Source organism: Ambystoma mexicanum, chromosome 4p (genome assembly GCF_040938575.1).
Source record: "Ambystoma mexicanum isolate Mex_15411 chromosome 4p, UKY_AmexF1_1, whole genome shotgun sequence".
In the NCBI taxonomy this organism is placed as follows: Eukaryota; Metazoa; Chordata; class Amphibia; order Caudata; family Ambystomatidae; genus Ambystoma; species Ambystoma mexicanum.
In genome coordinates, this window is record NC_090927.1 from 603,377,935 (window position 1) to 603,403,514 (window position 25,580).

At 45.0% G+C, this 25,580-nt stretch overlaps 1 protein-coding gene across 1 annotated transcript in view; it reads right to left on the reverse strand.

Annotated features, from left to right (window-relative positions):
* The window catches only part of LOC138453376 (collagen alpha-1(IX) chain-like), a 254,517-nt gene that overhangs the window by 161,692 nt on the left and 67,245 nt on the right, over positions 1–25,580 (reverse strand). The window contains exon 5 of the mRNA XM_069606150.1: positions 4,462–4,539. Coding sequence (XP_069462251.1) covers positions 4,462–4,539 — 78 coding nt within the window. The remainder of the gene's footprint in view (positions 1–4,461; positions 4,540–25,580) is intronic.

The following is a 25,580-nucleotide window of genomic DNA, read 5'->3' on the forward strand; positions in this document are numbered from 1 at the left end:
AACTCATTGGTTTAGGATGGGTGCGGCATCTGAAGGTAGTGGGTTGGGGCTTATCCGAGGAAAGCGAAACATTTGGGTTGGTGCAGGTCTGGGAGGTACAAAGGGGATATTAGGGACTTGGGTAAAGGGGCTGTTTGAAATATGCTCAGGGGTCTAGGGGAGGGCTGAATGTGGTCGGGTGCTCGTGACTGGAAAGTGACATTTTAATTTCTGTTTCAGATGCTTTGCGGAGGCCGGGGGAGATGCCGCAGATTTGGTTTGTGGGCCACTCAATTGTCAAGTGGGCCGGAAGGAGGTGGAGAAGAGAGTTTTTGGCAGGCAATTGGGTTGCAGTTACAGACTTTGCAGGTGGAAGAGATAGTAAGGAGTTGGAAGCAGAAAGAGGTGGTGGGGGTGGGGCAGAGAGAACACCTCATGGAGGGTTTTTCTGTTGCCGGGGGCATGGCCCCTTTAGATGAGGGGGAGTGAAGCACAATGGGGGAATTGCGCAGGAAAGGATGGGGGTGGTGCTGTTTGCACAAACGGGTAGCCCAGGGGAACAGGTTTTGAAGATGGAGGAGCATGGCCCCGGGTGAAAGCGGGACGCCTTGTGAAGATGGTAAGGAGATGGTAGGGACCAAGGGATAGGTAGGGAGGTAGTGGATCTAATTAATCATTTATTTGTTGGGGGGAAATGAAAGTGATGAATTATCAAATTGGTTGTTAAAACATTTTTGTTAGTCTGTAAGGCCAAGGAGCCAGGTTAATGGTTATTTGTGAGCTTTGGCCTGTCACATTAAAGCGACCTTTTCCACTACAAGTGAGTCTGGGTGTTTTGTGCAGTAAGCCACATGGGGGGTACCGGGGTGAACGCAAAGCATTTCCCCGGGGGTGATTTTTGGTGCTGCACAGGTCTGCGAGCTGGCCCACGCATAGAGTGCCCTAGAGGGTATTTAAGGGGGCAGGGAAGGTTCTGGAGCAGGCGACGGTTAGGACGTGAGTTTTTCAACGCCCTCCCACCCTCTTATGCTAGGAGGTGAATGGTTTTAAATTTCGAGGTAAGGGGGGGCGAGGGGTTCCTTTTTAATTAGGAAGTTTTTGGTCAGTTTTACCCCGCAATAGTTTCTCGGGGCTTAGTTGTTAAGAGTCATAAAGGGTTCTTGGGCAGTTTTGCTGTGACAGGCTGGGGCAGTAGTTGGAGAAGTTGTGATGTAAAGTTTTCGTTGCTGAGGTGGCAGGTCAGTCTGGATGCAGGTCATAGGAAGAAGGAGTTTGGTATAGAGGGGAGTTCTATGGTATTTAAGTTGTTGGTTGGCAGGGGCATGGCCCTTTTAAATGAGGGGGGAGTGAAGCACAATGGGGGAATTGCGTGGGAAAGGATGGGGGTGGTGCTGTTTGCACAAACGGGCTACCCCAGGGGAACAGGTTTTGAAGATGGAGGGGCATGGCCCCGGGGAGAAAGCGGGACACCTTGAGAAGATGGTAAGGAGACGGTAGGGACCAAGGGATAGGTAGGGAGGAAGTGGATCTAATTAATTATTTATTTGTTGAGGGGGAAATGAAAGTGTTGAATTATTAAATTGGTTGTTAAAACATTTGTGTTCGTCTGTAAGGCCAAGGAGCCAGGTTAGCAGTTGTTTGTGAGCTTTGGCCTGTCACATTAAAGCAACCTTTTCCACTACAAGCGAGTCTGGGTGTTTTGTGCATTAATCCAAAAGCAGACTTCTTTAAACCCTTCTTACAGAGAAAATTAAAGGGAGCAAGGACAGAGATTTGAGGAACTCCACATCATACAGGAAAAGCAGGAGACAGCTGGCCAGCCCAGGAAACACAAGAGCTCCGATCAGAACGATATAAATGAAAGCATTGTATTAATGACCCAGAAAAGGTCATAAATAGAGGTGAAAGGGTGGATAAAAGGAGAGTGTGATCAACAGCATAAAAGCAGCAGAGATAATCAGTAAAACTAGAATTGAAGTGAATTTAGAGTGATGTGTGAAAAAGAAATAGTTTGCAACATAAAGCAAAGCCGTCTCAGTGGAGTGAGATGGATGTAAACCTGATTGGTCGAGAGGATTATCAAGATGGGTGGAAATGTGAGCATAAACTACACATTCAGGAGTTATTCATAGGAAGGGGGAAGAGAAATAGGATGACAATAAGAAGGAAATGAACAATCAAGCATGGGTTCCTTGAGAATAGGAATAATGAATGCATGATTAAAATTGGAGGAAGAGATTGCTGTAAATAAGGATAGACCTTAGGAATAAGAGACAAAGGCAAAGGATCAGAGGGAGAAGCAGTAGGAGGAGCACAAGCCAGAACATTGGCCATGTATGAATCAGACAGTACAAAGATGAGGCAGACGCAGTAGCAGAAGGGCAATTAAAAAAAAACATTGCAATGATGAAGATGAGATAAAACTGAAGACTGAAGAAGAGGAACTTTAGCTGTAGCTAATGTAGCAACAACTAGGGGAAAGGAAAGAAGATAAAAAAGGCTGAAGAGAAGACAGGAGATCATGATCAATTACAATTCCGGTCCTCTTCCAGCCTCATTCAGCACGACGTAGGACAGAATGAGACGTGAAAGCGCGTGGCTCTGGCGTAAGCAATGGTTCAGGACGCCTAGAAGGGTGAGAGGCATTCAGGCAGGAATGAGGAGTAGAAGCATACCAGCAGCAGAATATGCAGATAAACAGGCAAAGTCATCGAGTGGAGGAAGAGGAGCAAAAAGGGAAGAAAGAACGTCCAAGGAAAAGAGAAGAATAAGTCGGAGACACTGGCTTTGGTCAAAAGGAAAAGGAAAGGAGAAAGCAATCAGAAGAAGAGAAACAGGAGCAGTGGAGGGGAGAGTGCTCACATAAAACTTCTAACATGTCGTTGCTTCTTCATCTGATTTATGAATGTCTGGACTCCAAGTAATTATTGAATGCAAATCACAGCAAATAGTATTCAATGTAGACCCCTAGATTAAATAACAATACTCATTTCAGGTGCGTGATTTGCAGCTACTTAGTTTTGATAGGCTTCATCTTATTTTAACTTTATTTACTTTATAGCTGAAGCCATGATATTTCTGTAATTTGGATATTAATAGGTATCACCTTGAAAAGTGGACTTTGCATGTGTTTTTTAATTCCTTTTACCCTAGCTTAACCCTCACATTTTCCATATTTGTTACAGTGTTTGGAGCTCCAAGAAATGGGGGAGACTTGTGATTTTGTGCAACACCCCATCTGTTAATGAGAACCACAATGCAAAGCTTCCCTGCTGTTAATGGTCACCCTAGCAAGAAGATGGACCTCGGGTTAACAAAGTGTGTTGAAACTCTGCTTGAATGTCACTTTTATAAGATGCAATTAATGTGGATCTGACTTTTTGTTAGGCAAGATCTAATCTCAGGTTGGCTGCCACAACAGTACAACATGAAATGCTTTCGGAACACGTTTGCACATCGTCTTTGTGCACATCATTTTCATTTAAAAACGAAAGTGTAGTCAAAGGAAAGATGGAGGACTCAAGACACATCTTACCTTTTAAAAAGGTAAATCCTCTTACCATCAATCCTAGTGACAGCGAAAAGTGCAGGCTTAGGAAATGCTGCTTTTCTGAAGGCTATGTTATTACCACGCCAATGAAAGCAAGTCCCCAACCGCCTAATGGAATGCAGATTCTATCGCTTGGGCGTACCTGGGAACATTATGTGATCTGACCCCTGATGCTGGCCTTTGACAGAGCTGGGCCCAGGAAATCTCCTGTCACCTCCTCAATGGACAGCCCAATCAACTCTCACAAGATCTGAGCACATCACAGCTCCGCAACAGAGGGCAGTGACCTGCAAGGGGATGAGGACCTGCATGGGGGTGTGAGGGAGTGAGGTTGACAAACTCAGAATCCCTATCTTAAGTGTGGCGATACAGGGCGTTGATCTTATCAGAAGGTACGTAGTGGCACATATCTGCGGGAGTGGTTGATTGCAATATTTAGGCCTGCCCCAACTAGGCCTGTGGGCAAAGAATTAACAAATCAGATTAAAGATTTAAGTGCTGATAAAACGCTCATGCATCGACAAGAACCTGCAGCCTTCATGTCATTAGGATCCAAATATTTGAACTTCATCAAATTTAAAGTGAGAGCACAATTGTATTCCTATTTTCCAGCCTGGAAAGAGAATTTACCACGGAGCAACTTAGATGGGAGCTTGATGAGCCTATATAAAACACCTTCTATATTGTACTGAAACCTTTTGCTAAGGGGTTTAATAGGAAGATCTCACAATCCCTGTTCAAATCCTTCCAGCAAGTAACAATCAAAATCAAGCAAAAGCATTCGGACAATACTTGGACCATTCTTGCCTTCACCATATTACTTGCATGGAACTTTCCCTCCAATGGGAACGCAGTATGGCCCTGCCCCCTCTCACACTGCATGCACTGTAATCAAAAACTAAGCACAGCACAGGAGCACGGTGAGTACTCACGAGGTCGCTGAGTTCACAGCACCCTTCAGAGGCAGCTTTTTCGGGATCACAGTGTATCTCTAGCTGTTGTATGTCCACCTGGAGGCGAAAATGCAAATTGTGAAAAGGTTAGGAATCAAAGGAATGTGCTCGACAAATCACACATATGTTCTTGACAATTGAGCTTAGATCAGGCAATAGAAGTACATACAATAAACCTTATCCAACGAAAAGTATTCCTGACCTGAACCGCCCTACACTAGCAACCTCACCATTCCCAGTAACGGTTCATGAGTGACACTAACATGAATATGCATTTGTAGAAGCTATGCTGCACCCAGCAATGATGGTGCAATGTTGTTTTTCCATGGATTTTCAAAGCGCTATTGCACTGTGGCTCAGAAGAAGCAGCGCCAGAGGGAAGCGTCATTGCATGAACCCCAAGGTTTTCACACATAGTGAGACGGGGAAGGCAGTGAGACAACCCCTACTCTGCCACTGACCGTGTTCCTGCAGGTCTCCTTACACTCCACCTTCTTCTCAGGCCTTGTTTATTACAGCCACAGCAGGGGTGTGGAGGGCACACAAGGCAAGCACAGACAGGGGCAGAGCAGAAATGCCAGGGGAACACGTTGTCCCTGCTGAAACCAGATTGCCCCTCTGCCCCCCATCCTCGGCTACCCTTTCAAACAGCAGCAACCCAGAAGGGACACAATGCACACTGTGACACCAAGCTCTGGCACTCCTGCCCTCCATGGCCCCACCTGCAGGCCTACCTGTCAGGGAATAGGACGAAATGTCCGGAAAAAAAATTACCAACCCCACCAAAAGACCTAAAACACACACCACGAAAAGTTCTAACTACCAAAAGTTTGAACTTTTCGTGGTATGTGTTTAGGTGTTATGGTGGGGTCGGTATGAAAAACATTTTTTAAAAGGCTGCGGGGGCCTACGGGGGCCGTCCCCCCCAACACCCCACTCACTACAGTGCGCGGGGGTTGTGGGGACACCCCTGAGCTCTCCCAACAGAACAGGAAAAAAATAAAACAGGGGCTGCAGGGGTGTCCCTGCAACATCCCACTGACTATACTACACAGTATAGTGAGCGGGGGTTGCTGGGGAAACCCCTGCATGTTCGCATGGGAAATGTACAAACATTTTGTGTTCGTACATTTCTCATGCAAACATTTCCGTCGCGGGAAATACAGCCTCGGTCACTTCACGCAGATCCACCTTTCAGGCCCAGGAGAGCACCTGGGGTACATGTACTAAATGAGCATACTTGAAAGTGCCCTTACCTGGGTAAGTAGACCTTAAAATACTAGCCTATCAGGACTCTAATCTTACCTTACTATGCTAACTGGCTAGATGGGATCTGGATTTACTGTGGTAGTTAACCTGCTAACTGGGTCTAGTTGAATCTGGCCCACGAAAGGCAAAACAATTCGCTCTATCAATGCTCTTTGTGAAGTTCCCGTAGAGTCATTGCCGTGAATGTCCTAGACATAATGACTGATGGCAGCAATATTGCTCCCCTCCACTCCTGCCGGAACATATGTATAAAGGGCCTTCAAATTGTTCCCTAGCCACTTGGTGTCCCACACTACTATATGGCTAAATATATGCTCATTTTCCCCCTGCCAAAGTACCATGAACTTTCCGCAAATCTACAGGAATAAATGCCACCCTGTTTGCGGCTAGCTGTCATTGAAAATGCTTAATAGACACAGGGTAGGACTAGGCGATGAAATCGTCTCGGGCACCAATGAAAAAGTGGGCCAGAGTTGCAAATGGCTATTCATTCCTGTTGTGACACTGTTTGAATAGTACCCAATGGGGAGTTTTTTTTATATAAATGTGATGCAAATTGTACATTTTACAGAATTCCTATTTCAGCAACAATGGTCAAAACTGGTGTGCAGTCAAATATCGAGAAAAAAAAGGTTGAAAGACAAAAATGTCGAAAAATAAATGTCGAAAAAAAAAAGTCGAATTCCTCTTTTTCTAATTATATATTTATTTTGGTGTCCGGGAATAAAAAAAGGGTAAAACAAAAAAAAAATTAAAAAGGGGGGTTTTCGAAAAAAAAACATCATAAATAAATATTCGACTTTTTTTTTTTACCTTTTTTTCGACATTTTGACTTTCGACCTTTTCATTTTCGATTATATCACTATAAACAGTCAAAACTATTAGCAGCGTAGTGACGTACCCAAAAAATGGCCCACGCCAGCATTTGGTGTTTTTGGTTTGGCTATGGGCCTAGGGGTGTTGCTAAGTCTGGAAAAGATCAGGGGCTAAGCTAATGTCGGGACTGGCAGGATTCGGGGCTAGCTATAGCCTTTTGGGAGTAGTCCCTGAGTTTCTATCCGGGGCTACAACCAAAAGACCCGGGGCTATAGCCCCCTCACTCCCCCTAGCAACGCCTTGGGCCTACTGCCCTATAGGCCAGTCCGAACCTGAATAGACATTATTACAGTGGGGTAAATAACAAGAGCACGAAGGGATTGCAGTGAGCAGGAACCTGCTGTATCAGAATTTAATTTGGTAAACAAGAGAGTTGAGAATAGAGGATATACTTGTAAAATTATCAATGCATCTATTAGGAAACCTATGACAAAACAAGGAAAGGCTTGATTTCTACTTACTGTGAGACTAAACCTGCCCAAGACAGGGCCCACCCGGAAGTTGCATTCATCACAAGTTACTGCAGTGATAGCCATGTTTTGGTTAACTTTCTTAAGAAACACTGGCATATATTAACTATGGCTGGGGGGCTTAATACATACATTGGTGCAAAACCTAGTATCTGGAAACATTGCAGCATACAATGGGCCTCATTACGACCCTGGCAGAAGACCATGGTGCTATTAGCACCATGGTCCATGCCGGTAAGTTACCGACTCCGCCATGGAGAAAGGGGGATTTACCACCCCATTACAAGGTTGGCGGGGCGGTAATTCCCCCTTCCTCCATGGCCCTTCCCCATTCCCATTTTTGCCCCATAGGGCTCAATGGGAATGGGGAAGACGCTAAGTACGGTGCCGCAAATTGCGGCACCGTAATTAGCACCAAGGTCCCTTTGCGGGTCCCTACTTTAACGGCTGGTCTACACCAGCCGTTAAGGTCGGGTCCCGCAAAGGGACCTCGTAATTAGGCGCTAATAGGTTAACGGCGCCGCAGCCTTTTACGGCGCCGTTAACCCATTAGCGCCTGGGTCGTAATGAGGCCCAATGACTTGCTTAGAACAAAGGCAACAAACCAGTGGATTCTTTCGATGTGGGTGCTGCAATATGTGCCAGTGCACTCCGGACAACACACTAAGACCTAATTACACTCATTTCAGTTTTGAAATAAAGCAATTTGTGAATGGTTGCATCAAATGTGTAGTTTATGCTATTTTATGCTATTGTATGTGTTTGCAGCTCAGCAACACAGTATACATTGGCAGCATGATCAGAGAATTAGAGAATTATGTGACAAGATACGCAAACATCTCAGCATTATTGGCAACCAGGACCTGGAATTACCTTTGTCACAGCACTGGAATGAGATGCATCAATTGGATAATAAGAGAGGCATTATATGTTTGACAATTGACAGTGTCAAGCAATCGACAAGATGTGGCACCAGAGAATTAACACTAAAAAGCCTGGAGACCAAATATATCTGTACATTGAGAACAACAACAGAGGGTTTGAACAAGGACACTGAATTGAATGTTTTCTATGATAATGTATTCTTTATTTCAAAAAACATATATACATGTTATAATGTGTGGTCTGACTCATATGTATTTTAATGTTCTGACTAACTTGTTGTCCAGTGACATGAACATATTCGGAGAATTATTAGATATGATTACTGTTATGTATCAATACATGACTAATATGATTGCCATTCATTGAATCTATTGACATCATTTAATCATGGAATAAAAGCATATTTACATTTAAAATCTCATCCGTCATATTATTTATAATAATAACAGACATTCTCATGTTAATGAGGTATAACTTATCAATGCCACCAAGGCATTCTGTTCACACATGACATCATTTGTTTTGCTTGACGGCGTTCATAACACAAGAATAAGATTTCAAATAGAACCAGTCGCATATATACACTCGCCTGTCATCAGACTGATTCTTTTTAACGGGAACAGCAACTTTCATGGCAATGATGAACAATCGATTCCACAACCGTGGTTTCTATTACCGCTGCCATGACGTTTTTACATATGACATCAAAGGCGATGTGTGATGATGTCATTTATAATATATAAATAGTGATGCAAAATGGTGCCATGGTGCACACGCGATACCCCATACAGATGGCGATTACGCCGGGGTGCACTACATTCTAATAATCTGTGTGAGTATTCTCATGGCAACATGGACTAGCACCTTATTTCATTTATTTTATGTATTTAATATTGCATTAACTTAATATTTTTATTGTGTTTTTTTAAAATGTAATGTTTAAAGCACAGACCTGGCTCGAGAGCAGCAGAGCACTGTACAGAGTGTTGGCAGCCAGTATTTGGGCTGGCACCTTTTAACAGTAGGGCTGTACTGTGATTTGAGGCCTGTGCTTTGGTATGTGCATCCATTGGAATTAATCCTTGGTCAGGAGAAGGGAACTCGAGTTATCCAACTGCCTGTTTCATGTTTAAAATGTCTAAAATGCTCTTTAATTTGATGTGCTTCATTCACCCTTCCTTCTGGTTGCCATTTCGATTAAACCATAGTTAAGGATGCCCCATCAGCCATCTTGTTGATTTAAAACATCTCAACTAACCAACACCAGAGACTAAGACCACATCATGGCTTCCACATGCCAGGGCAACAGCATCCACTGGCATGCACTAATATGATATTGTATTCTGTGAGTCTTGGGAGGTGAGCCTGCTATGCAACATTCCTCCTAGGTGTGGAGGTAATCGGGACCTCACAGGGTGAGACTCTCCTTGTGGGGACAAAGACTTCCGTTCCATCAAGGAACTCCCTACACCCCTTTTTGAGGAATCAATAAAAAACACCAGAACCTCAACAAGGTCACTCCAAACTAGTTACTGTTTGTTATTGCAATGTCACCAATAATGACCAAGAGCAAAGCCCTCATGCTGTGAAGAAGAAGAGTGTGCAAACATGCAGAGACCCAGTGGTTGGCAGCCAACCACACTGGGATGAAGAAGATACAGTGAGGAAAAAAGAATCCTCAACAAAAAGAGACAAAGGACTCTATGTGTACGCTGGGGAGTACCCAGTGTTTCCTCATAAAAATAGAAAGGAAGTCAATGATGTCAAGGGAGCCCCGGAAGTTCGAACCTGGGAACCCAGAAAAGGCAAGAGATTCTGGGAGGTCCTCAGTTGAGAGGATGCCGAAGACCATGAAGAGAAGGAGACGCAGAGGAGGCAAAGAGCCGAGTCGTGTACATGCAAAGCTACTGGAGGCGGTGGCGTGACCCAGAGAGGGTGGACTGTGTGGATGCTCAAACGCCGAGACCGTACCAGGAAAGGCTCTACGGAGCCGGTTATCGAAGGAACAAGTTAACGGTGGAGGCATTTGTGTCAGCCAAGTGAGCTCTTGCCTGCAGGAAGAACTGGTTGGAAAGAGGAGGTAACGGGAGCAGCGGGAGACCGGGAGGGGAACAGGGAGAGGAGAGTATATGCCATGAAGTAAGGAATGTGAAGGGACTATTCATACTCGTCCCAGGACTTGCAATTAATTGACAGCCTGTGAAGAACCCCAGAGAAATATTCCTACTTATCACAGTATTGGGGAACACGTTAGCAAGTAAAGAGTACCTAAAGATTCGACCTACTCATCCCAGTAAGTGGGAATGCTTTAAAACAAGTAAAGATGAGAAAGCGCATCATTCTGTGCATCCCATGGAGAGGGAAGGTCAAGTAGGGAGTGAAGAGCACAAGGAGTCTCAGAATTCTTGTCCAAGAGAGAGAACAAAGTTGGAACCTCGTGAAGAATGCTTTGAAGCTCAATATAGTCAAGCTAGGGGAGGGTTCCACGTAAAGCCAAGGGTGGGAAACAAATCCAAGACATTGCAAGGATCACAGAGGAATAAGGGTCCAGGTCCAAAGTGGATGAACAAAGGAACTTTTTGTACAGAAGAAACAGGACACCCTAGAGGAGCAGGAGTCCCCTTAAAAAGTTAAAGGAACTGATTTACAGCATTACCAAGAACTATTTGAAGATGAACTAATAAGGCCATAGAAGCTTGTCCAGGAGAAGGAAGGGCTTCTCCAGGACCCCTCTTTTGTGTTGAGCCTTTTTGGTTAAGTGATAGGTTCAGGAAAGGATAGTGTTGTGATGGAGGATGGACTATTGATTTGGACGACACCACTGATGATGAGCACCATAGTTCGTTTTCTGTTAGGTGTGGCAAACCCCTTTATGTTAGGGCTAGATAGGCCGTTTATTTATTATTTAAATAAAGAGATCAGTAACTATGCCGCCATTTGGTCAGTCTCCTTCTTCCCATCTCCTTCTTCTGACCTACCACAAGGGGTAAAGTGGCGCACTCAGCCCTAACACTTTTACAAAACACAACGCAACGCAATCATAAAGGTAAAACAGGGAAAGTTATGAAATATACCTTGTTTGCCTTTTGTGGTAACATGGGCTGAGGGAAGGGTATGTTCTTAAGAGCAAACAAAGGGGGGTCTGGGAATCTCTCTACCAGCACGAACACAGCCCAATGACATGTTCTTGGGTGAATAACCCCTGGGAGAGACTCTACCAAGTCTTTAGCTCACTGTCCTTTTCACAGAGAAGAAATTTCCCCGCATATCAGCCTTTTTCCTGCCCAGGGGCAGTCCAGCGCCAAAATGCTAGGCAATTCTCCTCTGAACAAGAGTACCATCAGTAACCCCATACACGTGTTTCAGCCTTGTTGGGCATCATCAGTGAGGTGAAACTGTTGCCTCTCTAAGAACAGTGAGCAAGGGTCCACGTCTGGATTGCCCTGTTAACTTAGGGTGAAACCCAAAGTTAATGTATGCAAACAAAGGGGGGTCTGGGGATCTCTCTACCAGCACGCACACAGCCCAATGACCTGTTCTTGGGTGAATAACCCCTGGGAGAGACTCTACCAAGTCTTTAGCTCACTGTCCTTTTCACAGAGAAGAAATTTCCCCGCATATCAGCCTTTGTCCTGCCCAGGGGCATTCCAGCGCCGAAATGCTAGGCAATTCTCCTCTGAACAAGAGTACCATCAGTAACCCCATACACGTGTTTCAGCCTTGTTGGGCATCATCAGTGAGGTGAAACTGTTGCCTCTCTAAGAACAGTGAGCAAGGGGTCCACGTCTGGATTGCCCTGTTAACTTAGGGTGAAACCCAAAGTTAATGTATGCAAACAAAGGGGGGTCTGGAATCTCTCTACCAGCACGAACACAGCCCAATAACCTGTTCTTGGGTGAATACCCCTGGGAGAGACTCTACCAAGTCTTTAGCTCACTGTCCTTTTCACAGAGAAGACATTTCCCCTCATATCAGCCTTTGTCCTGCCCAGGGGCAGTCCAGCGCCGAAATGCTAGGCAATTCTCCTCTGAACAAGAGTACCATCAGTAACCCCATAAACGTGTTTCAGCCTTGTTGGGCATCATCAGTGAGGTGAAACTGTTGCCTCTCTAAGAACAGTGAGCAAGGGGTCCACGTCGTTTTATGTTCTTAAGAGGGGTGTGAAGGTGAACCAGTAGTGACCCAAATAACACGGTATTACAGTCCAAAATAAAGAGAATGGGCAATCAAGGTTCTATAAAAATATAAACACTTTAATCAAACACACCATCTGTACATAGAACAAACAGAGAATAATGCACAAAACCCCAACTCAAAGGAAGAACACAGATGATGTGTGAGTGTGAGAATGGAGTAAGTAGCACTCTAAGCGTAACTCCAGGGGTGGTATGTAAGGTAATAACATAAAAAGGATATCTTGTAGAAAACAGGAGCGATCATAACTTAACCATTTACCAGGGTCCAAGTGAACTGAGGGGGCAGTTCAGAGTCAACAGTACCTGGATTCAGTTCTTGGTGGGCTCATGCAGTCAGACCCAGGGTTGAACGTTGATGCGAGCTGATCAGGCTCATTTGGGCACGTAGGATTTTGGAGGCCCCAGCAGCAAGCGGGCATCGAGAGGGGCCGAATGCAGGTGCTCTCTGTAGTAGGACGGTGGCTCTTCAAAGATGCTGGTCAAGGCGGTCCCAGGAAAGCTTCACAGTTGGCCAGGCTGCGTCATGCTTTAGCCACTGGGGGGATCGATGAGTGACACTCCAGCGGTTCGAGTCGGTGTGACACAGTTGTTGAAGTGGTCATGTTGGGTGCATCGATGTGTGATCGATGAGGTGGCAGTTCAAGTGCTAGCTGGGCTGATCCATGGTTGTAGCCCCGGGTTGGAGTCAGTGTGTGACTCTCCAGTGATTCGGTTTGGGTCCTGGCATTGAGCAGGCACTTTGGGCCTACCAGGTGATGAGCTTTGGTTGGGATACAATGCTTTGTCGAGCTGGTCAAAGGTGAAAGCAAATGTTTGATTGATGGTGGAGCACAGCAACCATCGCCGGCTACTTCCCTCTTGTTCACGGTGTGGTAAACACAGAACGGCTGGTTCTGTGTGGTGCACATAGAGCTTCAGTTGATCTGGTCCTCTGGTTGCTGTGTAGCCCTTTCAGGATAGGATGGTTCCATTCAGGGCCTGCACTCCCTGCTTAGGAGATTCCAGCACAGAGTGGTAAGTCCTGATTCACAGCAGAGGTTTCTCTCGATGTGCCCTAGGAGTGTTAGGGGGCATATCTTCCTTCTGTCTTGGATAAATCCTTCTTCACCTCAGGCTAAGGCCTTTGGAGAGCACAACTATCTCAAAGGAAGTCTGGTGAGCTCTTTAGAAGGAATCTATGGCCTTAAAAGAACCTGGGAGCATCTGAGTGAATCTGCAGAAGGGGTGCAAGAGCCTTTCTTTTAAGAGAAAGGGTCCTCAAGTGATTGGACTAAAGCTAGCTTGCCTCGGTGGTCCAATCACTGCTCCGGAATGGAGTGGACTTTGCCCTGTTGATGTCACAATCAAAGTACCTTGTTCCAGAGGAAGTGGCGAGGACAGGAAAGAGAAAAAGGGACAGTGAGAATCAAAATGGTGGAAACCTTCTCCTATTGACCAGAGCTGTCCTGCCTATTACAATCTCACCCCTTCCCTTCTTACTGAGAACAAAGATCTATAGAGATTCAGCACACTGGTGTGAGGGTACTCCTTTTGAATGGGTGTGCCCCCTTGATGCCTAGGCCCGGACAGCTGCCTGCTATGTGTCTGTCTCAGGTGGAGGGTGTCACCACCCCTCACAAAGAGATCAAAGAGGGGGCCCAGCCTTCCAGGTTATCGTCCTACCATTTGGCAGACTACACCCGGCTAACCAGAATACACATCACCTTTCATAGTGCAGCTGGCTCCCAGGAGCTAGCACACATGCGATATCTTTGGAGAGTACAACTATCTCAAAGGAAGTCTGGTGAGTTCTTCAGAAGGAATCTACGGCCTTAAAAGAACCAGGAGCAATTGAGTGAATCTGCAGAAGGGGTGCAAGACCCTTTCTTTTAAGGGAAAGGGTCCTCAAGTGATTGGACTAAAGCTAGCTTGCCTCAGTGGTCCAATCACTGCTCCGGAATGGAGTGGACTTTGCCCTGTTGATGTCACACCCAAAGTGCCTTGTTCCAGAGGAAGTGGCGAGGACAGAAAAGAGAAAAAGGGACAGTGAGAATCAAAATGGTGGAAACCTTCTCCTATTGACCAAAGCTGTCCTGCCTAATACAATCTCACCCCTTCCCTTCTTACTGAGAACTCTTGCCTGATGGCAATTCCTGACACGCTCACACATTACATCCACATAGCACAGCCACAACTAGAAGGCCTTCTGGTACCCAATCAGAATGAAGAACTACCGTACACACAAATACTATGCCTGTCTTCACAAGCCTATATTCAAGTATTAACGATGAATCAACAAGGAATTTCACAGATGCCAATATCACCTCAACAAGCAAGCCCAGGCAGGTCGGAGATGGGAAGGGCCTGATGAAATCTGCCTTACTATGACCACAAAAGAGTAAAACTGCACCAGCACTGACACCAGGCAGATGTGCAAGTAAGGGAAACACAAAACTCTGACAACTCTGCGCCACCTTTCCTTTCGTAAGGCTGATGAAATATCAAAACTACTTCTCCGTTAGACCTGCGTGAGATCCCACCAACTCGAAATAACTGTGTCACCCACATAATCTACTTAGCAATGGCAAGAAACTATGTAAATGTCGAACAGTGCACTGTGTACAACCAGCCTGACATAACCAGAGCCAACAGCAGCAGGATCATCAGGAGTGGCACAAACCATGATGAGGACAAATAAAAACACTTTGCCAAACAAAACCATACACATTTCCAATCTTAACCGCTACCATAATAATCTGCAAAGCACCTGCAACAGTACCACAAGCAAAAGCAAAGAATATCGCTGCAGATGAACATATCTCTGTGGTTTAATATGATGCATGATGGGAAGAAGACAGTGTCAAGGAGTTTAATGATGCTTACTTAGTCCACTTTGATTTCTTGCCACACCATGTTGTTTCTGACCAGTTTATGCTTGTGTTTATGATTGGTTACTTCAGTAGTTCAGACTTTCAAGGACTATGACCTTGGTGGTGGCTGCAGATCCTTTCTTGGATATGTACTGACATAGGAAACTACTTCCACCGTGATACTCAACATCTCTGCAAAGCAGTGGGGCAAGCACCTGTTATATTAAACAGCTGCATTGTGTGCTAGCTAGGGTACTGACTGGCATCATGGGGAGGGCATTGCACAGGAGCAGGTTGGGTGACCTGGATTGTGGGATTTTGCCAGTCTCTGCTGGCACGCGGCAGCAATATTTCAGAATAAAGTTTACAGTGGCGTGAGAACAATTGTTTTCTGCAGCTGGGTGCTTACTTCCACAGAGCAGAGCTATTCTCAGTTTGAGACGGAACCGATAGTGATCCTGTTGGCAATGTTATCTGATTCTGTACGGCCACTCTTTCACAGTCATAGTGAAAGACAAGCCACAAGTGCCACTGTTCAATAGGTCCCCCAACCCCACCCGACTTCCTCACCTGATCGAGATATGGCCCATGCAGCAACAGGATACCAGTTCCAGGTGGAGTACAACGGAGGGGCTATCAACTCAGCATTACTTATCAGAGAACCCCAAACCTGCCACAAGGCCAAATTAAGTGAAATCGAACAAGTCCATCTGATAATGGAAGTTGCAAGACCGTAGTGCGCTCTCTGTCTGAAATAGTAACCGTCGCCCAACAAAGTGAGTACCTACAGGAAGCCGTCAAGGCACACTTGTCGGATCTACAGAAGAACATGGTGGCTGAGAGTACACAAGGCTTAAAAGAGGCATAAAAAGAAGTATAAGACCTTCCTCAAAAACAAGTTTGCAAAATTGCAAATGTTGCCGTTTTTTGGCCAGGTTGATTTTTAAACTTATATCTTAACCACCCCGAGCGGCCTTCACACTTATACTCAGTGGTCAAAGTGGACGGGAGCGGTGCACCTCTACTTTTTTAAATTAGGTTTTACTGTTCCTATACTTTTATTTAAAAAAGAAACCGTTCCGCATTGGTTTCAATTTAAAATGAAAGTGTAGGAAGAAGTTGAAACGTGCACGTTCCCCTAAACAGCAGGTGTGCTTGTTTGGGGAGTTGGATTGAGCTTGGGAGGGGGCATGGCACTGGGGTTTCTGAGGAGTGGGAGCAGGTCAGCAGGGAAGATAGTTCCACTACTTCTTTTCGTACACTTCGACCACTGCTTATACTCCCTTTTCAACTTTCACTTTTCGTTAAAATGCTTTTTAACTTTGAACACTTACTTTCCCCAATTCCCAATACATGTTTTCATTCAACCTCATTCAGATCGGTAATTTTGTGAAACGTGTTTTTCCAAGTGCTATTTGCCATGTTAGGCGGGATCTGCTGGTGTCAACAGATGGCATGCTACCTGAGAGAAAGGTGGATGAAAAATCATGTGCACTCACGCCGAAGCTGTACACTTGGGCGTGCTGGTCACCAAGGCATTATGGAAACAAAAGCAAGGATTCGTGTAAAAACATGTCTCACAGGAAGTAACCCTTTGGTGGAGGCTGAAATTGCCCATTGCCCACCTCTGTGAAGCCACCGGAATTGGGGATAAGCCTGCTCAAATGTGACTTGTGAACTGAGCATGACACTCTGGGAGAAAGGGCGCACCCTCTATGTTTCCCAAAATTGTCAGCAGCTGCTGGCGGGGAGTCATACATCTCCGTTTACCTCGAATTTGAAGTGGTGTAATTGCTAGGTGCTGACACTGTACGACCGAAGTTGGGGAGCGATGCACAGTCTGCCCACCCAGATCAAGATGGATAATGGCGGCCATTTCATGGATGGGATTCAAGACAAACTTAGAAGAACTCGACATTACATACCCTTGCATTACTCCAAGGTGACCACGGGTTAATGTAGAAGCAAAGCATTTGACGCCAAGGACCAAGAAAGTGCAACAGAAAGCAGCCCTAGAAGAAAAGCACTCTGAACTGGCCTTATAGCAATACCTCGTGGAATGCCAGTCTACACCGCATATTTCCACAGGTTGTGCCCCTGGAAATATGGTGCTTGCAAGAACAGGTATTGAAACCACCTTGGCACATTGAAACTGTAGTCCAAGCACACTGCCCATGGCTGATGGTTTACAAGAACAGAATGGGAAAAAACAGAGGATTGGTGCCCAAAGAGGTGCCAGGGCATAGGAGATAGGCCTGGGCAATATAGTCCTGGAACCAAAGTGACAACCAGCGAAGAAAATCGAAATGTTTTTTAGGCCCCTTTCCGCACCATCAGTGAAAGAAAGGGTACCATGAAAATTGCAACCTGAGGTGGTAGTACGTTGAAAAGAAATGTATTAGCACTCTCAAAAGTTCAGCTGAAAAACAACTATTTGCCAAAATACTCTTTCTATTCAACTTCAAGCAGGACTTTCTTGTCTTCTCATCTGAATACATCAGATGAGAGAAACAGAAATTAAGTACTTACTTCTGTAAAGAAAGTATGTAAACATTGTCTCTCAGCAATGCTAACACAATTCCAGAATAGAGTCCATGTGTGTGCCTGGTGGACAGATGAGCGTTTGGGGAAGGCTTTGTTCCTGTTGGACGGGCCTAGTGAAAGACCTCATAACACTAAGGTGGGTGTCAATATGGTTGGTATAAAAGGAGTCACATTTCAGGGAGAGCAACGTGTATCTCCACCAGCCTTGCTCTGTCATTTCATTGGGTGAGGTGGAATGTCCTATCATGAAATTGTAAGCCGTATTCCTCTTGTCAGTCAGAAGCTGGGGTAAGTTATATGCCATTAACAATAGTGTGGGAGCCCTTCTACTGTGAACAAACATGGTTCGAATGACCTGTTCTATAGAAGGTCTATGTCTCACAAAGGTCTACAAGCACGTTTCATCTCACTGGCCCTGGTTTTTTGAACCATGTTCGTTCTCAGTAGAGGGGCTCTCACAAACTTGTTAATTTTGTAATACTTGGGGTTTCACCCTTAGTCACTGAGGTTTATCTGAACCATCAAGAACTTCATATGGTATTATTGACTGCCAATTGCCCTCTCAGTCCACCTTTGGGTCATAGAGACTGATTAGGTCACCTTTAATCTCTTTTGCAGAAGAACATGTCCTTTTATAAACATTGTGGTTTTTACTTACTTGACTTACCCCTGTAGAGAAGCAACTGCATGCCTCTGCAGGAAATCCCACCCCTGTCTCCTTTTTTTGGAAGTCAGAGACTGCACCATGTTTGACACCAGCAGTTGTGCCAATTCCGCAGTGAGTGTTTGAGAAAAGGTATGCTCTTAGAAAACCCTATCGAATGTATCCCCGAAGAGACAACAATCTGAGGGAGGAACTCCCTACAGGAATATGAAAAAGAGTGAAAGAGAAGCCAGTGACATCACAAGAGACGAGCGTGATGCACTAAGAATACTGGCTGAAGAGATTTTATGGATCTGGTGGAAACTGATGACGAAGTTAAGAATAGAGTAAACTTTAATAAGCAGAAAAGAAGATTGCACCCATGTGAAGTGCTATAGAAATGTGACCATTCAATGATTGTACAGAGGCTGAAACGCAAGTAGACTAAGTGATCATAGAAGCTTGTAATACGTAGTGAATAGACTGCAGGGGAAGCCATCATTGTATAGAAGCTAGCATCAAAACAGAAGTAGCCAATGTAGGTTTTCTATTCTCGAAAGCAATAAATGTTAGAAGGATGAATCATCCCTTATCGAGGGACAAAGAAACAACACCAAGAGTGCCAAGTTTGATTCTTTTAAGACATTTGAAAGCGTAAGAATAGACCAGAATCATGGTCTCTTGTCACGTGAGCTCAGGATGGAAATAGAGTTGAGCTTGGAGCCCTAGAACAACGATAGTGAAAGCCTGAATTCCCATATATTCACAGAGACAAGGATACTTTGCAAGGCCAAGTTCAAAGACAATCTGCATGGCAGAAGGCATGGGTGATGAGAGATGTTGAGCTAATTGGGTGGGCAGGTAAAGTCAAGTTCACCTCCTGGCACCTGGGTATTGGCTTACCTGCTCCTAAATTAACCGAATGTTCCAAACATGGCACAAGCATGTCAACCAATTGTAGAAGGCCGTATAGTGAAAGGCCTTATAGTTTGAGAGCCAATGATATACCATGTACTGAACAGTGTTGAAGATGACATGTTTTAGAGGTTGGCATAAGTTGTCCACCTGACAGTAGACCGCCAATCACAATCCAAGCCCCTATAGAAAGTATACTTAGATGTTCCCCTTGAACATATCACAATCACTCATAGGTTTTTCTTATTTGCCATGAAGTATGACGTATTTTTTGCATACAAGTATGTTTTATGTGAAATTTGTTAAGAGCTGTACGGAAGTACGTTGATGTCTGTTGTAACCTCCCTGTTTTAGATAATTGTTAATAAAACAGCAACCTTTGCCATCTTCCTGAATTGGTTTGATTATTTGAACTCAGAGTTATTCTGCGAACCACATCCATTGCATGCACGATACTAAAGAACCATATGTTCACACCCCTGAATCATGACCCAGAGTGCTACATTTTTCAATCTGTACATATTCTGTGTTCTTTCTTCAAAGATGTGTTTTGTGTAATATTTTTCTATTTAGTTATTTTTGCAGATGGTATGTTTCATTAACGTGCATCTATTTATATAGAACTTGAAAGGACATTCCCTTTGTTTAGGACTCTTGTACTATTGATGTTTGGATTGCTACTGAATCACATTTGCACCCGTTTATAGCCTACCCTCAGCCCATGTTACCACAAAAGACGGAAAAGGTACATCTCTTAACTCAGCCTGTTTTACCTTTATGATTGGGATCACTCTTGGTTTGCAGCAGTTTGAGGGTGGGGTAGGCACTTTAGCCACAACACACACTTCTACTCCTAGAGGGCAGAAATAATTTGGTCGCACCAACAGTTCACTGTCATAAATTGTTTAGTGCTCTGCAAAGATAGACAGTGATGAAGAAAAAAGGTTGCAGGATGCAATTCAGGTGCTACAATGTCATGTTCTGACAGAACTGTGACAGTTTCTTTATTCAATGGGCCTCATCACAAGTTAGGCGGTAGCCCTTAAATGCGGTGGTAACACTATAATTGCTGCATTTAAGGGCTGGCCTGATCACGAGTTGGGCGCTAAATGGGCTGTTTTGCCTCCCACTTTTTGCTGGAGGTGAAAATCCCATTTAGCACCCTGTTTTCAGCACAATTACTGCCGGCTGTATCAGCGTGCAGTATTTGCACCGAAAATGCCCCGTTGGACCCAATGGGGAATGCAGATTTACCGTTAATGCCTAATCCAGTATCCGGCGCTAATAACACCGGACTGGCTGGTGCTAACGCAATTACAGTTGGGCAGTATTGCCAGCTGGATACCGCCCAAATCGTGATGAGGACCAATGCCTTGGTTTCTACTATGACTGCTGTTGATGTATCAGGATGTCAAGAATTATTGTGCCACCAAAGGCCTCTTTAAATGTTTGAGACATATTTTCTTACTTTTTGAGAGACAATGAGAATACAGGATGTCATACAAAGATTAACTGCAATATATGTGGGATGTATTGACCCGCTATGCTATGCGGCATCACCCTGCCAGTTTTGGGGAAAGAAACAGCAACAATGGCGGCAAAACCCTTGTGCGTGCCAAAAACCTACAATAAAAACCTACAAAAACCGTGTGCTTCAGCACACAAAAAGAGGGATGCACAACCAGCCAACCATGGTGCATGTGCAGTGGAATAGAGCACACCCTGCAGAAATGTGCCAGTGGGCTCCATGACCAGCAAACAGAGTGCAGAGAGAAAAGCAGCACTTTGCAAATGAAACCCAAGAATGTGCCTACAAATGACATGTGCTTTGTTGCCAAAAACTCCAAAATGCCTATAGCACAACACTTTTCAATCTTCACAATCTTGCCTGGTGCTAAAATTCATGTATCAAATGAAACACTGAAAAATACAAAGTCTGAAAACTGACAGCCTATATGCCAAAATCTGGGTGCAGTACCCGGGGCCACCTGAATGACAGCTGTCAGAGGAGTACTGAGGAAGCTTTAAAATGATCTAAAACTAAAAAGTCTGCTGAATTAGCAAACATAAACAGGATTGTTGCCAAAAAGGAATACAGATTTTAGTTGTGATTTTGATTCCACAGATTTTAAGGCCAAGAAAGAAATGTATTTGTATGTGATGCAACAAAAGTGGTTTTTGCTAGGTGTAAAAGTCAATTAGCTTGACTGAAGCTGCCAGAACTGGAAAAGCAGGTTTTTGTCCCAGACGGAGGGCCTTCCCCTCAGCAGAAACTCACTGGGAGGTGTTCATTGCAGGTTAGAACAGAATCTTGTCTACAGAAAGGAAAGGAACAATGACAAAGCTGCAGCCCAGGAAATTGGAAGTGTGAAAGGGGTCGTAAAAGGGCCTCTGGAAGGAACAAGCAAGGAGGGGGATGCCTTGGACTGCAGGGAGACAAAAAGAGGCGGAGCCAAGCGACCATCTGTTGCTAAACATGAACAAAGAACACATTTTTAAAAGACTCATAACTTGTTGTTCAAAGTGGTGAAAAATATAAAAATGACAGAGTTGTTAGTTTAATTTCTGGCTGCACGTGTGAAGAGGCGGTAGAACTGTGTGACATGTTCAGGACAGGAATGGCAAGATATGTGGTTTTATGCAAAATGTATTACTGTTAGAATTGTGAAAATTTACACGCATATCCCCATGTTAAACACGCACACTTGTGGAAATTTGCATATAATTTGGACATAGGGCCTCATTACACGGTAGGCGGTAAGGGTTTACCGATACTGTTAAGGGCACCGGTACCGGTAAACCCTTACCGCCTTACTACGAGGTCCCTTTGCGGGACCCAACCTTAACAGCTGGTGTAGACCAGCCGTTAAAGTTGGGACCCGCAAAGGGACCTTGGTGCTAATTACAGTACTGAAATTTGCGGTACTTTAATTAGTTCCTTCCCCATTCCCATTGAGCCCTATGGGGCAAAAATGGGAATGGGGAAGGGGCATGGAGAAAGGGGGAATTACCTCCCTGCCAACCTTGGAATGGGGTGGTAATTCCCCTTTTCTCCATGGTGCTACCGGTATGGTACCGGTGGCAACCATGGTGCTAATAGCACCATGGTTTACCGCATTACGTGTAATGAGGCCCATTGCCTTCATAGCGAAAAGGGCAAAATTCTGTAGAAAGGGGAGACAAGATCTCACCACTGCAGGGTTTTGAGGAATAGCTGCTATGTAAAATATGGCATCTTTGTGTGTGATTTGTATAAAGGTGACCAATGAAGAAATGTACATTCAGTATAAAATCCGATTTTGAGACAATGGCTAAAGGGAGGTCTCTGAGGATTGTAAAGCAAATCATAAAATGTGACATCACCCAGCCTTGATCGAATCACTCAAATTGCAAGGCGGAGATGAATTGTGGTCCTATCCCAGCTCACAGGGGCAAGTTTAGCTAAGCCGGCACACACACCCCCTTTGTGATGTCATTCTATAGCATAAATAGAGACAGCTGACAACACATAGGGACTCACAGATCCAGCCACTTTCCTGATTCCGGCGGAGCACTCTGATCCAGCTTTCTACATCCAGCTTTAAATATTCTTCCAGATCCAGATGCCAAATCGCTTGCCAGCAATAGAGACTATTCATTTCAGCAAGGCCCCAAATCCTTAAATTTATTCTCTCCACTCAGTAAAGTGTTGTGTGGTGTGAGAAGGCCTTTAGAACCAGTATCCCAAAATTCTCTGGCTTGCCACCACTAGGCTTGCCTGAGGAATTCACCATCCAGCTGATCCAAATACCCACCGACTAGGAGAGCAGATCCTGTGCCAATCGGGCGACCGGCCTGGGGGATCCAGTCCCATGCCTGTTGTGCTGTCTTTCCTAGACCAGACCCAATCCTGACCAGAGCTGATGGTCCTATTTATAAAACTTATCCTGTGAGTATGAATAGGAAGAACTGTGGCTCATAGCATATGTACTTTGCATAGTCTTATCCCTATCTCAGACCCATCCTATCTTTTATTCAGAACCAGTATTGTTAGGAGTATCTTTGCCTTGTCTTATTCCTATCCAACCCATCCTATCTTTCCTTCAGAACCAGTATTGTTAGAACTATTTTTGCGCTGACCCTTTTCTCATCTGAAGAAGTCAAGTTTCCTTATCAGGTGGGTCACCCTGATCCAGGGACTGTAAGCTCCCTGTGTGGTATTCGCGTCTTCATAGTCATCCTCTAGTGTAAGCAAACCCATTTGTCATTTTCAAAAGTGCATTTCTGTTTTCCATTCTCACGCCTATTTTTATAAAAACGACCTTTACTAAAACCTCCTTAACTCCTTCAGTTTAACTCCTACTTGTACCCAACATCCATAGCTATCCATAGAACCCAAAACCGTTAATCGAGAATATCGCACAATGAAAGGTTTGCAGCGATTTTAAAAATCTAAAAGGTTTACACGTGTAAAATAGCTTTTTACTGCTTCCGACTTGGACCTTAAAATTTCAATTGTTTTCTGCTGACCAAATCATTGCTTGTGCTTGTGTGAAACTGTTCAAAGCGGCTCCCATTGGAATTTATAACAATTTCAGTAATTTTGACCATATTTGGTGTTTTTGCCCAGTCCATTCTAAAGACAAGTCTGACAGCTGACAAGTCACTTCTGTTTTTCTCTTGTGCTTGCTGGGGGAAAGTGGGACTGATATTCTGTTGGATTTGTGCCATTCCTGAATACCTGCTCTCTTTTCCCATCTATTTACATTGCTTATTGGGGGTTGTGGGTGTGGCGGGGGAACTTCTAACCATAGTGCTATCTGATCTGAAACCAACACAAAAGTATTATTTCTGTGCTGCACTTGTTTTGCTCATTACTTACTTTCTCGTGTGTTAAAGATATTATTCAGTGTTCTGTCACCCTTTGGTGATTGTTGTTTATCTATTAAAACATATTGGGCCTCATTATAAGAATTGCGGAATGGGTGGCGGACCCGTTAAACCCATTCCGCAATATTACGAGGTTCCCTCGTGGGACCCGATGTGGATGTCTGGTTTTACCAGACGTCCTTACCGGGTCCCGCGAGGGGACCAGGGAGCTAACAACGGACCGGTCGTAATCGGCCCGTTGTTAGCACCCGCACCCATTCCCATTGAGCCCTACGGGGGCTCAAATGGGAATGGGGAAGATCCGGGCCCGGGTTATATGATATGATATGATATGGTATTTGTAACGCGCCTATACACAAGTGTTTCAAGGCGCGACGAGGCGGGGGGGGGAAACAAGGGAAAGACAGACAAACGATCCTACTAGGCCAGGTGTCATTCAGATCGCGCAAGTGCCGAGGTAAGGGGAAAAAGGAGAAAGTGCAAGGGGAGGAGGTGGGGGGGAAAGTGCAGTACAAGGTAAGTAGCGTAAAATAAATAATGAATAAAAAGGGCCAGCTGGTGGCAAGTGCGAGGTAAGTGCAGAGCAAGTGCTGGGAAGGGGGCTGTAGGGATACAGTGACAGTCCCACGGTGCAGGGGGGGCCAAGGGAGGCAGTGCAAGTGGAGAGTGGCTGGGCCCTGGACCGAGGTCGCTGAGAGTGGCCCAGATGCAGGTTAAGTGCAGAATTCAGTGGGGAGTTAAGCAGGTTTAGCAGGGGAGAGGGAGAGAGAAGGCAGAAGCGAAGAGGAAGGTTTTGAGGTGCTTCCGGAACCGGAGATGGTTCTCCTCAAGTTTCAGGGAGGCAGGAAGGCTGTTCCAGAGGGAGGCCCCTGCTGCGGAGAGAGATCTACCCCCAGCTCGTTGCTTCGAGAAGCGGCTGACCATGAGGGAGTTGGAGACGGATGAGCGAAGGGCTCGTGACGGAAGATATTTAGGAAGAGAGAGTTGAAGGTATTTAGGCCCCAGGCCCCAGAAGGCCTTGTGGACAATGCAGAGGGTTTTGAACTTAATCCTCGCAGCCACTGGGAGCCAGTGAATTAGGTTCCCTAATGGAGGAATTACCGGGCCCTCCAAACTCGGAATGGCCCGGTAATTCCCCATTCAGGGAACCCGGACACGGTTTTGGAGGCAGCCATGCCCTTATTAAGGGCATGGCTACCTCCAAAGTTGTAATGAGGCCCATTGTGATTAAATCTTAAATACATAAATAAATATTTACCTTTGTAAACCAGCCTGATTCCTGGTTCAGTGTGACCAAGGGGGTTCCAGGAGAAGGGTGTGATATGAGTGGTATATCGTTCAGAATATTGAACTTTTAGACAAAAATAAATAAGGATTTCAGTTGTGCACTGCATGCCATGCTTTGACTTGGATGTGTGCCGGATTGAAATCACTTACATATATCAGCAATAAAATGATGAAATGCAAGGCCCAATTTACACAATGAGACGTGGGTCCGGTGCCTGCTGGGCATAGAGACCCAAGCTACTCCTCACTGATGAGGCCCAACACAGCCAAAACATGTTTGGGGATGCTTGTGGTC